This window comes from Ustilago hordei (assembly GCF_900519145.1).
Source record: "Ustilago hordei strain Uho2 genome assembly, contig: UHO2_contig_15, whole genome shotgun sequence".
Lineage (NCBI taxonomy): Eukaryota > Fungi > Basidiomycota > Ustilaginomycetes > Ustilaginales > Ustilaginaceae > Ustilago > Ustilago hordei.
This window is the reverse complement of record NW_024545281.1, coordinates 313,250-329,727: the sequence shown is the minus strand read 5'-3', so window position 1 is coordinate 329,727 and position 16,478 is coordinate 313,250. Positions and strand designations below refer to the sequence as shown.

The 16,478-nt window shown below is 52.0% G+C and overlaps 4 protein-coding genes across 4 annotated transcripts; 2 read left to right on the top strand and 2 right to left on the bottom strand.

The window, feature by feature from the left end:
• Nucleotides 1–63: 63 nt before the first annotated feature.
• Nucleotides 64–1,845, bottom strand: UHO2_05779 (uncharacterized protein; the record flags this gene model as incomplete). Its single annotated transcript, XM_041558678.1, has 1 exon — nt 64–1,845. The coding sequence occupies one exon, from the start codon at nt 1,843–1,845 to the stop codon at nt 64–66; it is 1,782 nt and encodes a 593-aa protein (XP_041414612.1).
• A 7,101-nt stretch (nt 1,846–8,946) lies between these two features.
• Nucleotides 8,947–11,172, top strand: UHO2_05778 (uncharacterized protein; the record flags this gene model as incomplete). Its single annotated transcript, XM_041558677.1, has 1 exon — nt 8,947–11,172. One exon carries the CDS (start codon nt 8,947–8,949, stop codon nt 11,170–11,172), a length of 2,226 nt encoding a protein of 741 aa, XP_041414611.1.
• Nucleotides 11,173–11,427: 255 nt separating this feature from the next.
• Nucleotides 11,428–13,098, bottom strand: UHO2_05777 (uncharacterized protein; the record flags this gene model as incomplete). Its single annotated transcript, XM_041558676.1, has 1 exon — nt 11,428–13,098. One exon carries the CDS (start codon nt 13,096–13,098, stop codon nt 11,428–11,430), a length of 1,671 nt encoding a protein of 556 aa, XP_041414610.1.
• Nucleotides 13,099–13,479: 381 nt separating this feature from the next.
• On the top strand, nt 13,480–16,386 carry UHO2_05776 (uncharacterized protein; the record flags this gene model as incomplete). The annotated part of the gene is made up of 1 exon (XM_041558675.1): nt 13,480–16,386. One exon carries the CDS (start codon nt 13,480–13,482, stop codon nt 16,384–16,386), a length of 2,907 nt encoding a protein of 968 aa, XP_041414609.1.
• Between the last annotated feature and the right edge of the window lie 92 nt (nt 16,387–16,478).

The window sequence follows — 16,478 nt, the reverse complement described above, 5'->3', positions numbered from 1 at the left end:
AGATCACTGCGACATATTGAGTTTTTCGCATTGCGATCATCGTGACAGATCTACCCTGAAAGCTTACTGACCGTAGGCCCAGTCCATGATACCCTTTGCCTTGGGAAAAGTAATGTTGAACACTGGATGAGCAGGGTTGAGCTTGTTGCTCTTGCCTTCAGCTGCCTCCTTCGCCTCCACCACAACCTCATCCCTCGCTGATAAAGTCCACGCCAGCATGGTGGAGTATGTCATTCTCGCCCAGTCGTCTTCGCCTTTGAAGTTCTGATGCAAGAACTTGGCTGTCTCGGTGCTAAGTCTCACTGAATGCTGCGAGAGAGCAAGACCAGCGAGGTTGTAGCAAGTGTGGTATGCATCTGGTCGTTTGCCCGGTTTATCACGCAGTCCTCCGCCTTCAGCTGCGCTACGCTGTGCTGCGACAAGGATGTATTCTTGCAATCCGACACGGTCGAAGAGTGTGAGCGGTGAAAGGTCGTCTGCTCCGTCGTCTGCTCCGTCGTCGCTTTTGATAGTTGATTCAGTCTTCCATGATGATGATTCATCTTGGTTACTTGCAGGGGCATACATCGGAGGTATGGGAGGGACAGTGAGCATCCCATTCCAATCCTCTGCGCCGCTCGCCGGTGAAGGAGCAGTGGAAGAGTGAAGCTTATCACCAATCAATTCAGCCTCGATCATGGCAGAAAGCACAGTGAAGAGACCACCACCGGAGAACCAGCCATAGCAGCCATCGACGAGCTTATTAGTGCGTCCGCGGAAACCGCAACCTTCAAATGGAATGCCTTGTTGAGCAGTTGCCCATCGGATCAGTGCGTCTCTGTTGAGCCAAGTGCTCGGCGGCGATGCCGAAGTTGTGGCTGCAGATGGCTCAAGCAAAGAAAGAGCGAGATAGCTTGCAGCAGCACAGTAAGTGTAGCCACCGTGTGCTTCTCCAAGCGGTGGTCGGGGAACCTCTTGTGAGATCAAAGAGACGTCGCCGGTATTTGTGTCTTGCTGATAGGTCGGTTGACTAGCAGCTGCGATTCCGCCCTCGTACGTCTGACAGCTAGCGATGAAGCTTGACGTTCCACTAAGAAGCTCTTGTGTTGAGATAGCTAGCATCGTTGCGATACAGACGACACAGTAGCCAGCTCTTACGTCCACCTCGCCGTTAACATGGACCAAGAAGCTTCCGTCAGGTTGCTTGAGGTTCATAATCCACTCGTACATCTTCTTTCGGTCAATTGCGTCCCATCCTCCCTTGCCCACCTCAACTGACTTGCCCGCGGCCACGTCTTCTGGTGTCGGGGCGGGACCGGGTCCACCAACGATAGCTAGCGCTGATACGGCGGCATATGTGGCCATGAGATGCGCTATCTGGTCGGGTCCACCTCCGAATCCGCCTGTTGCTGTGTTCTGGAAAGAAAGAAGGGTAGCAATTGCTCTCGCCCGCCCCTTGGAATCGAGAGAGACCGAGAGAAGGTCATACGAGTGCAGGATCCAGTAGAGCAGCCATGATCGGTTGGTGTCGAAGGCGGTGTAGGCGCCAGGAAGGGGTTCGAGGAGCTTGGTCAGGAAGTTGATGTGTGCTTGTCGGTCCAGCAAAAGGGATGGCTTTGGTGTGGGCTTCTTGTCAGCAGCTGCTTGTTCGCGCTTCTGATCCTGCTCTGCTGCAGATAGCCATGGGTTGGCGATGGCTGAGTCTGGCGTGGTAGAGGAAGCGTCCTTGGAAAAGTCATAACGAGAAGGTCTCAGCAGTGAGAAGAGAGCATTGATGGCTTCTTCGGTTTCGAGCTGGTCGTCGGAAGTCTGTGTGGAGACGTTATCGAGCGAGGAAGGCCACGCTGGAGCTCTGATTGCTGGCATGCTTGCCGTGTCGAGAGAGAGATGCTGGAGAGAGTCGAGCGAAAGGATGAGGTGTCTGAGGAAGATGAGCAAAAGAGAAGGCGCAGTAACTTATATCTATCGGCCGGCTCTGAGCATCTCGACAGTCACAATGGCTTTGGGTCTCTCTAGGCAAGCCTTAAGAGGAACGCCGAATGCTCTGCCAAGTCACTTGGTCGGATTGTGCCGACAAGAACAAAAGAAGAATGTTTCGCAAGCGTGAGAATTCAGGGTCCCTTTGTTGTTCTCCACCCCCCCCCCCCCCGCCCCGATCTGACTGATAGGCCCGATTCCGGCTGTAAGACCCCGATGCACAGAAAAGAAAAGAAAGAAAAAGATTGAATGCCTCCACTATGAGCTGTCACCTTTCTTTTTGTGAAAGGTGCTCGGCATCAATCCATCTACGACAAAGACATTCAACACACTCAAATCGCGCCTTTTGGCTCTCCCCACAGCGCAGTAAGCATGAGGGAGGAGAACGAGAAGGTGAAAGCCACCCTAGACTTGGCAACTGGCGTTCAATGATTCGTCATGCTGACGGCACGATACTGTATGTACTGTAACAGCCCAGGTGGCATCAATGTGAGACCATGGCTGGCAGCCACGCAATGATCTGAGCCCCGACTCGGCAATGCACGGCGACCGGCGATCAGCAGTTGCTCCGACCGACCGAGGTGTTGAGACCAACGGGAGTCGGCCTTGGGCTTGTTTCAGTCGTATCTCCGTGGGGTAATTAAAGAACAAGTGCACACATGAAAAGCTGTCGACTCACATTCGAGGATGCTTTCATCGCAAATGGTACACAAGTCACGAGCTTGATTCATGTTCAGACACAATCCTGTTCTGACAGTTGGCAGCCTTGAGCGACGAGATATTCATGGCAACGCTGCTTTATTCGCACGCCTGCTTCTGAGTCAGTTGCGCGTCGAATTGATCAATGTTTGTCATTGTATGGTCCCGATAGCAGATCCAGAAGCTCTCCGCTCCGCTCGCCAAACAACAAGATTGCCCACGCCTCATGACTGCAAGACGCCAGGCAACGGCGATGTCGATTCAATGCAATCGTGGCTGCATTGTAGGTCACACACTAACACCTGTCTTTGCTTCGGCAACGCCTGTATGAGCGCCTCAAAGTGGTGCATGCTTAGCTGAGAGCGAGATGAAGAAGGAGAAAGAGGCAAGAGACGGGGGGAAGAAGAAGAGAGCTGCGGTCTATCCTAGGCTGAACCGATCTAAGGCGTCCCGGATGTTTGGATTCGAGCTGAGCAGAAGCAAGGAAAGACAATGAATTCCTGGCTTTCATCTCGCCTGCTTCCGCCACGCATCCTCTTGTTGCTGTGTGGCATTCAATCCAAACCAGGCGACACATTCTGGTGCGCCCCGGACGAATGCACTCCGATAAGAAAGGACGAGATCCGGAGTTGAGGCATCTCTTTTCAGGCACCAAAAAGCGTTGCGGCATGAAAGAAGCCTCTGGATTGCAATTAATAATGGATGCTAGACAAGTCTGTATGTATATGTGTGTGTGTGTGTGTGTATATATATATATGTTTCCGTTGGAGCTTTAATGCATAGCGCCGCCACCGAATTGCTGTGGTGTGCGTCCCTTCCTCTCCCCTTCGCTCTCAAAGTGCCAGCCGCAGCCGAGCAAGGACGCAAGAAACACTTTTGTCTATCCATTTGATGCAACGTCTCCGCCAGCCTCCAGCGCAATAATAACCTCCGCGGATCAAGGCCGCTTTCACCATTCCAGCGGAGCTGTGACGCCTCTTCAAAGCCTATTTCTGGGCCTCTTTCACAACGTTCGATGGCCGGATCTGCCTGAACCGCTGCATAGCTCGTCAATCAAGACTCATATCGACGAGGCTCATGCGTACCAGAGTGGATCCGCTTGTATGAAGATATAGCAGCCCTTGCTTCCGTACATTGTAGTCACACGATAAAAGCATTCCGGCCTGTTCTCAGTGAGCCTGAATTCAAAAAGAGGACGTCATACGGGAAACTCTCATGTGCATGGTCGACCCAATGAAAGTCGGGACGGAAGGGCTGGACCAGCCATAAGTTAACAAGTGAGGAAATCCATTTTTGTTTTTATTTTCCAAGCGAGACACATCCAAGTGAATAGCTTCCGCCATCCAGCACCTGCTCGCTGTTGTTTTCTGTCGGAATGAACGAGTAGACGAGTTAAGTGGTAGCAACAAGCCTCATCGACGAGTCCTATTACCCTATCCTTACGCTACAGAAAGTCCAACCTTCGGAAAACTTGAATGTTTCCTCGTCGCATGAGTTCAATAGAAAACAATGGAAACAAACAATGCAACAGCGGGACGTTCAAACACCGTCTGTCGTAGAGATTCCAAGCTGGTTCTTTCCTGTTGGCTCGAATGGCCAAATTTCGACCTTGCGACGTCGGCAAGTTTGCGAGATGCGTTCTCATGCCATTGCACAGGCACTGTGAGAAATTGCGTCCCCGCGCTTAAGCGATGCACGGTTGCTTGCTGTATTGCAGAGCGCGATTACAGGCACCAGGCAAGACGAATTGCTGTCCAGTGTCGAGGCTTCGGATCCGACTGAAGATCGCTTGACAGGCGAACCTCTGTTTGGAAGCCAAGTTAACCTTTTCCCCCTGCTAGCGTGGAAGCACTTTTGCAGAGTCATGTCCGGCGGTAGAGATGAGAATCATGCCTCGGATCCGCTCTTTGCTATAGCCATCTCTTCAAGTTGCTCGCTATCTTTTGGACCCGCTGCTCGAGATCGAGTGAGGTCCGGATTGCGATGGCCACGATTTTTCAACTCCACTCCTCCGCATTCACTGTAGTCTTGGCTCGGTCAAGTTGAAGTATCTATTCTGATTGCCAACCTAGGACGGCATCGGACGCTGGATTAGAACGTCTTTGCATAAGCTGAAAGGGGGAAAGTAGTATGTTCTATTGTTGCATGATCATGTCAAGTCCCAGAATAGCTTTCGTTGTTCGATTATGGGTCTCATGGCTCGATTTTTCGCTTACGATAGGTGTCTAAGGTCTCGCGAGGGTATTCACGAGTCAAAGGCCGAATCATGGAGAGATATGTGCGTTGGAGAAGTTTCAACAATCTCACATAGAGGAAAGCAATAAGCAAGGTCAGCTGAGAGTGAAGAGGTGTAAGATCAGGCAGAAACGAAGGCGGTCACAGAGCAGGAACACGTTCGGCAGTAGGCATTTCAAATCATGGCGGCCGAGGGGCGAGCAGATCTTGAATCCAAAACGACAGCATCGTCCATCTTTGAAAGGGAAAGCGAAAGGAATTGCCGGATTCGGCCAAGCCGACGGCCAAGCCTGGGATTTAGATTGGCACAATGTGGCTTGCCTGCAAAAGACGAAAAAGAAGAGAGGAGCTGGCAAGTGAGGCGAATTCTTGACAGCTGAAACGCAATGATGTTTTGCAAGCATGATTGAAAACAATGTGAGCAAATTGAGAGCATCCGCTTGCAGCTCATCCCGACGGAAGCAGACTGTGGAGAAGAACGGGAGAGGGAAAAAGGACTCGACTCAACTCGGCTTGACCGAAGCTGACATAATCCCCCATGTCACCTCCTCGGCTTCGTCAAGAACGGTTTGCTTCCCTCCAACTCCGGCAAGCATGGAGCGGGATTCAAAGTCAGCAACCGTCAAGAGTCAAGGCAGAAAGAAGAAAAAGGTCCCATGAGGCCTACTGGAACAAGAGCAGTCAGTCACCGCAAAAGGGAGCCAACTGTGTCGGAGTTGATTCATTCACAATTCAGGCAAGCCAACTAGGTGGAAAGAAACCACACACACATCTGATTAGCTGCAATGAACGCAGGAAAGAGTCTCATCGAGAGTCTCACGCCGATTGCCTGCAATCTGAACAAAGCAAAAAGTTTAAGCGGCATATCCGAATGTGAAAAGTCAGCCTGAATCACCAAGCAGACAGTAGAGCAGTGGCTCACCTTTCTTGGGTTCCAAACACAGCGCAGATGCAATAGGCCCATGGAAGCACTGCTTCTGTTTTGTTTCTAGGCAAAATGTGGGTTTTGAACAGATGCAGATGTGGGATGAGAACATCCTAGCTTGATCTGCTTCCAACGGAAGTGGAACATGTCAAACAGAGTGGGGGGGGGAAGACAAGGGGACGATAAAGAAACTGGTGGCGTGCAGATTTCAGATTGACACAAGGTCTTTCCACTATCAATTCCACATGCTTCTCTGTGGCTTGACTTCTCCCACTTTGCCCGATCAGCGTTCAAGTCAAGCGACGAAACAAGAGAGCAAGATGTCCGCCTCGTTTGTTTGTGCAAGCAGAAAAGCGAGAGGTAAAAAGCGAGAGAAAAGAGGCAGAAATTCACCGGCGCGGCAATTGCGAAGTGCGATTCAGCTGTTCCCGGTTGCAAGTCTACCTTTGTTGCCTTTTGTAGTGATGCATTCTGAGCCTCATTTGGCATTCTTGGCACGAGGCAACTAATTGGGGGACACCGTGATCTTGCAGCATTCAGGGCAGGAGGATGCTGGCAGGTGCCTGATCATGCGGTCGGACAGGTATGACGAGATGTCGAAGGGCAAACTGCATATGCCATGAAACCGACGTTTTTATTGGCATGAATCATGGAAAGCGGGCAGAGCATGGAAGGGCGGGGGATCTTGCTATGCCACCACCACTGAGCACTTGAGAGCATTCTGATTGAAGGGCTCTTTGCTTTCGAGCCAAACAAAAGTACAGCGATGCGAATGGAAGGACATACAGTGGAGCCTGCATAACCAGCTCATCCGGAGATCAGATACCGAATGCTCCCAGCACTAAACTTGTTCTCCGTGTATATATTCCCACAGACGACAAGACTCGATGCCGATCCTCCCGCGAGAGTCATTATGCCTCTCTGTCTGGTTTATGGACGATAAAAGCGACCAACATGTCTCATTTCCATTGCTTCACCGTGGGGGGGAAGCCGAGGTTCGGGCATGCCGGTTCATAAATTGAATTCATTGCCACCTTTCAAAAATATGCAGATCTCCTTGGTCCATGATGCAGGTCAATGATCGCTCTTAGGGATAGGTCTGTAATTCTTCAGTCCTACAATTGAAGCAGCACTCTCAGAGGCAAAGGACATCTCAACCTGCGGACAAGACAAAGATAAAAAGGCTCGACACTCGAACGCCCGCGGAATTGTCGCTGGCCCTGGCTGAGGGTTCAGGAAAGACTTTCTGCAGGCTGCAACTGCAACTGCACAGCACTGTTTCGTCTCGCTTGGATCGCTGCTGGTCGCAGTGAAAAACAGACTGGATCGGAAACTCAGCTGCTGGTGCACGTTACTGTTCCCTTCTTCTTGGAAAGTCATCTGGAGTTGACCATCTCCGCTTCCAAACCAGCCTTTTGAGCACAGCGTTGCTTTCTTTCTTCATGCAAAAAGCTTGAATGCGATTTGCAAACTACAACTCCGCCATCTCCGGGATTGAGTTGGCGGAAGTCTCTTTGATACTGGAGTGAGAGAGAGGGTCGGAGGAACATTTCAAGGTCAATGGCAAAACAATTCCTGGCACTTGGACAGGCCAGCATGACTTCTGTGGGATGATAGACTTGCCGTCTTGCTTAGCAAACATGTCAAAATCCAGCTTGATAAGACAATTGCATACTTGTTAGCAACAAAGCTTAAGGTTCTCCATATCACATCCAATGGAAAGCGACTGTCAAACAAGTGAGCAAGGAGGAAGTGCACCCAGGATTGCTCTCTTGCTCTCTCAGCGCAGAATGGACTACAGCCCGATGCGCCAGGTACCACACTTGCTTACGTCGTTTTTTTTTTTTTTTTTTTTTTTTTTTTTTTTTTTTTTTTTTTTTTTTTCCCACCGTTTTTCCAAGCGACGTAAGAAATAATATAAGTTAAATAAATAACAGCAGGGTAAATCAAAATCGGGGGCAGAGAGGAGGGCCGAGAGAGGAACCACCAGAGACTCCCTAACCATTTTATTATTTTTATTATTATTATTATTATTATTATTTTTATTTTTTTTAAAATAAATGAATAAAAAAACTCTCTCTCTCTCTCTTTCTCTCTGTCCGCCATGACAAGTGAAAGATGGCGAAAACGAGGCATAGGTTAGAACTCACTTTTGCTGCCCCTCGTTGCTCGTTTGTAGGCAAGCAGTTGTTGTAATGCTGTTATGCGAATCTCCCTCTTTCTCTCTCCCTCTCTTTCTCTCTCCCTCTCTTTCTCTCTCCCTCTCTCTTGTTTCCATGGCGAACGAGTCAGACACTGATGAGTGAGTGTCGCTTTGGATTGCTGCTTTTGATTGTGTCTTTGCTTCTCTTCTTTCCGCCTGTCATGCGCTGCGCAAGCATCAAGAAGCAAGCCTCAATCATGCTTCCCTCCTCCTCCTCCTCCTTCGGGCTTCTGGCTTCTACTCTCGCTTAACTTTCGTCTCCGCTGCGTTTCCATGGCTCCTGCCCCATTGTGCCTTCCAGGATAATAAGAGATCAATGGTGTGCGAGCGAGTCAGTGGAAAAAGAAGCTGTCTGCCAAGCACATGCACTGCAAGATGCTTGTCCTGCTGCTGCTTTCTGCCTTCTGCCCTGAAGGTGGCATTCCTCTTGTTTTATAATCCCTGGTGTATATTCGCTTTCCGCTCTTCGGCGCTCGCTCCTTTGCTCTTCTTTCGCTCTTTTGCCGACAAAGAAGGACTTGGACATCTCATCCTTCGACTGCTTCATTGCACTCTCTGCATTGGCGCTCTTTGTAGCTCAACTTGCTGTCGCTCTACCCTTTTGTCTCGACTCGGACTTTGCGCTTCCGTCTATCTGAAATGCTCCGCCCACACCGAGAATCCGTCAGGCACTCATCCCACAACTGTACTCTGACGCTTGACAGCTGCCTCTGAGCTTGGCCAGACTGAATCTCGGCTTATCGGCAGACGAGCGCTTCCTCTCCTTTTAAAGTCAGCCGACAGGATCCAGGATTCCTTGCTCGCCATCTTCCTCCTTCCCTTTGTTCTATCTACCCTTTCATTCTCTCCACCATCGCTCACCATCTTGCCTCTCTAGAAGCCCTCATCATCATCATCATCATCATCATAGCCTTGGCCGAGTCTCGCTATGGGAAGAGATTCCCGCCGATCCTATCGACACTGCCAGGATCAATCACCTTCCAGCTCGACCCCTGCCACTTGCTCTTTCACCACCATCCTTCCTCCCATCTCCACGCTCACACATGCCCCTATCTCTCGAAGCCGCTCCTCGTTCGCTTCCAGCTCGGCCTCTTTGTCCAGCCCTTCGTCCTCTCATTCCACGTCCTCTCGAGCTAGCGGTCCCATCGAACCTCAGAGCCCTCTCGACGGACAGCCTCTCCTCAGTTCTACGCGGAACATGAACATTGCTTCTCGCTCCAACGCCCACCGATCTGGGCACCCAAGTATGCCTCACGAGCATCACTCTTCCAACACGGACAGCTATCATCACTCGCATCGGCACTCTGCACCTTTGCATCACACTCGTCCCGCCGTGGAGGATGGTTCACATTTGTGGGGTGATGGTATGAAAGGTATCTGGAACAGTCTTACAGGTGCTCCTCATCCCAAGTCACGCTCTCCCGTCGCCGCTGCCGGTACCAACTCCAAAGTCGAATACCTTGAACCCTCTCGTCCCTCTGACGTCGAGGCTGCTACTTCTACCTGGGACGTTCCCCGCGACACTGTCGCCATGACTATGGGCTTTCAAAATAGCTACGAGGATCGATCTTTCCAGTCTCAGCAAGTCTGGCAGCCACAGCAAATGTCCAACTATCCTGCTGACGCCCACCAGCAGCAGCAACAGCAAGCTCACCTCAACCACGCCTCTTCTTACTCGAGCATGCCCGCTCCATCGGGACTTGCCGCTGCTTCCGCAGATCCGACCAGGCCACGCGGTGCCTCGGGCGGCACTGACCGTCACTATGCTCGCAGGCCCAATTATCCACAGCACAGCCGTCCCGGCGAAGCTTGCACAGACGCCTCCAGCGGTGGTCAATGGTGGGGAGATGCCGACGCGAACCCAGTTGCAGAAGAGGCAAATCATTATGGTGCTCGCAGGCTGCAGCCTCCCCAGCTGCCAGAGACACGCTCAGCTTCTCGACCTACCTGGTCCAACAACGGTGGCTTCGAGATGAGCGGCTACGAGTCCCCTCAGTCTACGCTTGGCAAGCGACAGTACGATGAAGAGGCCATCGCCTCCTCCACCTCGCATGGCGTGGCTGCCGACAACAGCGACAGTGCCGCGGTTCGCAGGTACTCTCTCAACCCCAACCTGTCCTTCTCACGTCCATCAGCCCCGATCAGCAGCATGATGAACAGCTACCGACCTTTGCACAGTGATCCTAATCGACCCTCGCTTCCTTCTGATCCGTACGGTGTGCAGCCGCCAGCGTCGACAGCGCAGCGAACAGGTTACTCGAATCCTTCGCATTACAACCCTTGGGATGGAGCGACTTCACACTCTGGCCTCCCCGGCATGACCAACTCCGACTCATCACCCAGCCTTTCAGGTTGGCGCGACACCAACGTCATGCGATACGGTATAGAGGCCACTGGCTATCCATCGCCAAGCGGTATACCCGGAGGACCCGTCGACAAGCGTCAGCAACGTGATCGATCTTCTTCGACCGCTTCGGCTGTGCAGCAATCCAACAACCTCGCCAACAACCTCGCCAACAACCTCACCAACAACCTCGCCAACAACCTCGCCAACAACCTCGCCAACACGCCCTTCCACATTACCACTGACATTGTTCTCCGTGCGCCTGCAGGAAGCAAGATGGAAGACGTTTACTATGATCAGCACTGCGAGCTTCGCACAGGCATGGCTGACCCGCCCGCCTCGGACTTTGAGGTCGAGAACGAGGAGGACCGTCCTCGTCTGCAGACCGACAAGTTGCGATTCCCTGGTGACCTCTATACGCCTCGATGGGTTCGTGGCTCAGGTAATTCCCGTGAAGCCTGGTGTGATCGATGTGAGAGCGGCAACTGGCTCCAGCTCAAGAACTCGCAGTACTGGTACGATCAAGTGCACAAGCACGGCATCTCGTCGGTCTCGGGTCTCCGCTTCACCGCCCCTACACACCTCAAGATCTACGCCGATGCAGCGGGCACTGTTGAAGGCAAGTGTCATCAGTGCAAGGAGTGGGTCTTGATCTACACTGCCAAGCGACGCCGCAACTTTGCCGCCTTCTTCAAGCACGCTCATGCCTGCCACTCGTATCGTAAGGCCAGTGCGGTTGGCAACGGCCCCTACGTTGAGCACAACCCTGGCGGACACCGAAATAAGAAGGGCACCGGCTCGCCGATATGAAAGCCGGGCATCACCATCTCTGCAGCATTGTCTCATCTCTACTCTCAATCTCAATATACCTAGCTTCCTCTTCCGGTTCTCTAACTGTCATTTGGTCTGCGGCCGTTATAGAAAGGGTCACTGTGCTTGGGCGATACCACATGTACCACAGGAACAGGTCAGCAATCTATTCTATCAGTCACCACTTTCTACGTGGTTACTGTTTTTGTCTGTAGAATGAGATAGATTGAAAGTTATCTAAGCAGGGACCGCAACTCAAAGCTCGTCGTGGCTTGTGTGACCTGCTTCTCCTTCCTCCTTCTCTCCCTCTCCGATGGTCTTTGCACCCCGTTCCTTGATCTTGGCCTCGCGCTCTTCGATCCTCTTGACGATCTCTTTGTACATCTTTTCAACCCTTTCGATCTTCTCATCACTCACTGCGGAGTCCTCGTTACCCTTATCACGAGCCATCTTCATCATCTCTACATCCGAGACGAGGTACTTTGCAAGCCACTTTTCGCTTTTCAGCGCCATCTGTTCCGCTTGATCCGGGCTATGTTTGACTAGCTTTTCCGCGGCTCCTTGGGCTTCCTTGAACTGCGAAGCGTACTCGGAGGACCAGTCGACTTGTTCGCCTTCCAACCAGCGCTGGAGATTCTCCTTGAGAGAGATCGAGTCCTCATCGCCGCTAGTGGTGCGTGAGGAGACTTTGTAGGAAGAGGCTGAATCGGGAGTGTCGCCAGAAGAAGAGTAGGAGGCGGTACGGTCCGTGGTCGTTTTACCGTCAGAGTTGGTGCTAGAGGAGTAAGAGGAAGAGGAAGAGGAAGAGGAAGAGTGAGAAGAGCCATCGCCTTCGCCTTCGCCTTCGCCTTCGCTGTGGGCAGATGTGTCAGCGTCGCTCTCAACCTTCGCCTTCTTTGGTGATTCCGGGGTTTCATCTTTGGCAGCTGCCTCTCGATACTCGTTACCTTGCTTGATGGCAGTGTTGAGCATCTCAGCCAAGTCTTCCATCTTTTTGAGCTGTTCCTCTTCCGTCATCTCCTTCTCTGCACGCCATTCGCGATGGGCGCCCGTTGGAAGATCCTCGATGTTCTCGTCAAGCTTGACCGCCTTCTTTTTGGGTATCACTTTGACGGAAGGCTTCTTGACCTTGCCGGACTTGGCTTCTAGGATGGTCTCCTTGATCCAAGCATTGAGCTCGTGGTACTTGAGAGGGCCAGTGTAGACCTTGATCGCACTCTTGTCGAGTTCTTCACCCTCTGGCCGAGAGGGAACCACAATGAGATGAGGAAGCTTGCCGTCACTGACCTCCACACCCAAGTGCAAGCGAGCCGCAGACTGGACTGGTCGTTGATCTCCTCGCAAGAAGGCGAAAGAGAGACTCTTGCGGAAGTCCAATGCCAGACTCTTGTACAGCGGCGAGCTTGTTGGCTTCTTGGAGAAGAGGATCACTTTGGGCGTGCTGGCATCTTTGTCGGCATACTCCTGCAGCTCTTCAGCTTTCAGCTTTTTTGCACCCATCGGAAGAGCATCGACCATGTAAGCTGCGATGTCCTTGGCTGTTCGTGGGCCTTGATAGTCTTTTGGCAAACGCTTCTTGGTTGGAGGGAAGAGCTTGAGTGTAGGGAATCCCTGAATGCCGTATCTGCCACAGGTGGGCTTGTTCTTGTCGTCGTCACAGTCGATCGATGCGAGCTTGACCACTCCATCCAGCTGTGCAGCGACCTTTGAGTAGTCGGGAACGAGATTCTGGCAGTGTCCGCACCAGGGAGCGGTAAAGGCGACCATGGTTGGCTTCTCGATGTCGAGCACTTCTCGCTTGAAGTTGGCAGAGTCGAGAATGGTGACTTTTGAGTTCTTGGAGAAGAGGGCGGCCTCGGTGGCGCCCAGAAGGGCGATGGCCAGCAACAGCAAGCTGCACGCCAGTCTCACTCTTGATGGCATCATGTTTGGAGATCCGCTCCAGATAAGGATTGTGAGTGGTGATATCCAAGTTGCAAGGAGTGCGGAAGAATGATGGATCGGTGAACGACTCCGTGTTGTACAGTCATTCCCCACACAGCGAGCTCAGACCTTCAAAAGTTGACGTGGAAGCTTCGCCGCCGAATTAAGGCTCGCTTTTCCGAAACCTAACACCTTGAAATATGAGCTCGGAACTCGGAACTCGGCTCTTTTGTGCCTGAAAGTCTCTTCCGATTTCTTCTTGAAGCAAAGACCGTTCTTCGTGATACCTGGAGAGCACCATCTATCACGACCTGCTCAATTCACTACCTTCTCACTGTTTGCAGTCGGAGACAGCGCTCTCAAGGCAGAAGAACAATAGCCCTGATGCGGCGATCGAGCGGCACTCTGTCCGGTAGAGATGCTTATCGAACGCTATGGCAGCAGCAGAAGCAGCAACCGCATCGTCCGCTGAGCTCGGCTACCATCTATCCCGGATACGCCTGGCCTGGTGCAAGCTCGGCTTCGGCTCCAGCATCCTCGTCTTTGCTGCCCTTATCCATATTCTCTACAGGCTCGTCGTCATCGAATTCGAAGGTTTCTAGATCGTCCCGACCATGGCTCACATCCCTCGCCTACTCGACCTCCAATCCAGCATACCCACGCCCCGGCTCGAACAACGACATCGATCCTCTCGGAGTCGATTACTCTGTCTTCGAACCAGAGGATGCTGCATACAGCCAATATGCATCAACCTCGCTTATTGCTGGAGAGGCAAACGAATCGCAGCATGATACCTCTTCCTCCTCGCTAAACGCAGATTCCAGCATCAACAGTCTTTCTCCACCAGCACAGCTGCTCATCCGTCTAATAAGAGATAAAGACTTCGAGACAGCAACGACCGTTCTCGAGGAACTCAAGATGCTACATACCCCGCTCAATGAGCTGATGCCAGACTTTGCACCCGCGGCGCTCTGGGCTATCCAAAACGGCAAAAAGACAGAAATGATCTACTGGATGCGACTCTGTCCCGGTTACACTCCAGGTACCAGGCGACTCGAAACGGCTTCCGCCCATAAGAGCAAAGCACAGGTCGCTTCTGTAGCGTCCTACTTTCGAAAATGCTTTATCGTGCTTCTCGATTCGTACGGTGACGATCTGCGTTTGTTGCAACGAGCAAGTATGCTTGCGGTAGAAAAGGGAATGTGGAGCGTACTTCAGTCGACGCTGGCTCAGATCATCCGATTTGGTATGGGAAACTTGATGGGTCCAACATGGTCAAACTCGATCTTGGGATGGCAGTACTTCACCCGTCTAATCCAGGCCAATCAAAGTCAAAGAGGCTTGAAAGACAGGGGAAGGCAAGCAGCAATCAAGTTAGCCACGCTTGAGCTGCGTGCGTTGTACAATCTTGCTATTCGCACACTAGCACTAGCTGGGCGACTGGACGATGCGATCTACTGGGCGGAGAAAAGCACAGAGGCAGCCGACGAGCACCATGCCTATTCGCAGATCGTACGACTGGAACTGTTCACCGAGAAACTGCTCCTTGAAGAGCTCATTCGAGCTGGAGGAGGCTATTTAGATCAAGCTCAGCAACTTGCCAAGAATGTGTCCCACGCTCGTACAGGGTCTGGGAAGCGCAAGAAGCTCGATATCGACAGAATTCGGAGTCAGATCGAGCGGGAGACGACGCAGGCTTCGGCAGCGAAGGATCGAGACTTTGGAGCAGCAAGACCAGAATCTCTCCTCGATCAGACAATTCAATCGTATATGGACCAAGGCGACGTCGTTACAGCCAGAGACCATCTTCTTTCCGTTCTGGAGTCGGCTTCACGGATTCAGTATGGACCAGACGAGTCAATTCCGGCTCACGATGCTCTCTACGCAGATTCATCATACGTAAACTTTGAACATCTTCCCTCAGCCAGGGTACTATCAGATCTCCACGACTTGGCCAACAAACATGGCATTATTCCTATCACAGTCTCTCTCACCGAAACAGACCTGAGCCAAGTCGCCGCTCCTGACGGCTCACATGATGCATACCGATCCCAAGAAATGCTGACGGCGGAAGAGTTTCTGCGCCCGGTCCGACAGAAGCTTGTCATGGTCAAAGGAGGTAAAGGATTATGGCAGACAGCGAGGCTTTATGGATATATCAAGAAGGGTCAATGGACAGATGCTGTTCAGTACTACATTGACAAAGCTGGCTTCAGAGTACCTGCTGGAGGTATCAGTATGAAGCTCATCTCTCTTGCGCTAGATCAGCAACCTTTGCCGAAAGCGAGTAAGCGGGAGCAACTGAACAAAGCACAATGGTTGCGTGGCAAAGACTGGCCTTCAACACATGCCATAAACTTGATGATCAGGGCAATCGTTGGAATCTGTGTTGATGCAAAGGACTATTCTCGCCTCACTCAAGTGTACCGGATGTGGAGAGAGGCATCCATGCCGACTAGGCTCTCGGAAGAGGATCAAAAGGCGGAAGAAGCGGAGGAGTTGGTCTTTCAAGAATGGCTGCCATCACAACGGCCGGACAGCTACACCTTTGATCCTTTCATTCGCGCGTTCGGTCGACTCAATGTCGAGGTCGAATCCGGCTCGCCATCGTCCTCCTCCTCACCTGCAGCGAAAGAGGGAAGCGGAACAGCTCGAACAGATATACAAACCTGGGGCTCAAGTCAAGCAGTCCTCGATCTGATCCGTGATATGACGGACATCTTCTCCATCCGACCCAGCATCAGCACTTGGACCATCGCCCTCGAATGCCTTGCTCGCGAAGGACGCTCACGTTGGACAGCTACCACCTCCATCCTCGCCCGCGCTGTCGGCATCAACACTACCTCCCCTCTCTCCTCTTCCTACACAATGGTACAGAGGGCCGAAGATAACTTTGAACCAGCGAACTCGGTCACTTACACCGCAATGTTGCGGGCGCTGATCCGCGTTCCGCGTGAAGACGGAGGAAGTATGGTGGAAGAAGCTGCTGCAATCAGAGACGATCTATTGGTGAGGACGATGAATTTGGATGTAGCGGTGAGGCAGATGTTACTTGTAGAGGCAGAAGAGCAGACTGATGAAGGTCAGCAATTCTGGAGAGATCTGTTGCAGAGATGGCAGACGGTACAGGAGGCGGTCTTTACGCGAGGCAACACAGCATCAGACGAGAGAGCAAGATGGCAAGCAGCAGAGATGATCAGAGCGAATGGCCGACGTACGATTGAAGCAATGCATGAGCTGTGGATGCTGGAGTCAGCGGCAGAAGCTGATAGAGAGACTTCCACAGCGTAATACCTACACACACTACCACTACGAATAACATCGTCATATCCCGACGTGTTGCATCCTTACTTCGATCATCTTTGCGCCTGTGATCACGTGTC